This window comes from Merops nubicus, unplaced genomic scaffold (genome assembly GCF_000691845.1).
Source record: "Merops nubicus isolate BGI_N331 unplaced genomic scaffold, ASM69184v1 scaffold3332, whole genome shotgun sequence".
Classification (NCBI taxonomy): domain Eukaryota; kingdom Metazoa; phylum Chordata; class Aves; order Coraciiformes; family Meropidae; genus Merops; species Merops nubicus.
In genome coordinates, this window is record NW_008595427.1 from 5,077 (window position 1) to 5,949 (window position 873).

Sequence of the window (873 nt, forward strand, 5' to 3'; positions counted from 1 at the left end):
TTGCACAACCTGGAAGGCTTCCCGTGCTGTTGGAGGGCAGCAGGCTGTAATTCCACCGGCCCCTTCCCCGACCAGCAAACCCCTCCCCGTGGTACAGGCAGGTGCCACTGAGTTAGGAAAACTCGCTTTATTCCAGCCTCCCCGCTCAGCCCCCGGGCTGCTCTGCACAACATTTCCCCTGCAGGAGTTCTCACAACTCAGCCACTGGTGTCAGCTATTTACTCCCCCCTCAACCGTTACTTTTTTGGCACGACTCTCACGATGACCTCACTCACTTTCCATGCAGGACAATTTGGGAAATGGGATTATTGGAGGCTTTGCTTTTCCTTCGCAGCGACAGGGGCGCTGGGCCTGTGGCACGGGGCAGGGGTGGCAGAGGAAGGCTCTGTTCACGGCCGGACTCCTCCTCCAGCTCCTCCTCCACCTCCTCGGTGGCCACCGCAGGCCCCGCCGGGCCGGGTCAGAGCCGCAGCTGGCGAGTCTTCTGGTAGGTCCCCAGGAAGATGAAGCCCCCCAGGCTGATGGCCGCCATCCGCGGGACCACACCTGCGAACAAGCTGCAGGGGAAGGAGAGGCGGCTTCAGAGGGCGAGCAGAGCCGCACGCACACAAGGGAAAGTCTCTCTCGCCCTCCTCCTAAATCCCACCCCGCTGCTCACTGAAGGAACCTGTCTTGGACTCCCTAACAGAGTCCTCCCAAGCCCTCTGATTTTTAACCCCTCTCCAGGCTCCTCGGGTGCAGAGGCAAAGATGCAGGAGGCTTGGACCACGCTGTAGGAAGAGGAGCTCAGACACATCCCCGCGGAGGGAACCGCCCCATCCTCCACCACCCCCTCCAGCCTGGCAAGAGGGACACCCGACTCCGCCACGCGCT

General features: G+C 62.0%; 1 protein-coding gene across 1 annotated transcript in view; it reads right to left on the minus strand.

Annotated features, from left to right (window-relative positions):
* Positions 1 to 460: 460 nt before the first annotated feature.
* The window catches only part of SLC25A26 (solute carrier family 25 (S-adenosylmethionine carrier), member 26), a gene marked incomplete at its 5' end in the record, with an annotated part of 82,283 nt that continues 81,870 nt past the window's right edge, over positions 461 to 873 (minus strand). The window contains one exon of the mRNA XM_008936032.1: positions 461 to 557. Coding sequence (XP_008934280.1) covers positions 461 to 557 — 97 coding nt within the window. The remainder of the gene's footprint in view (positions 558 to 873) is intronic.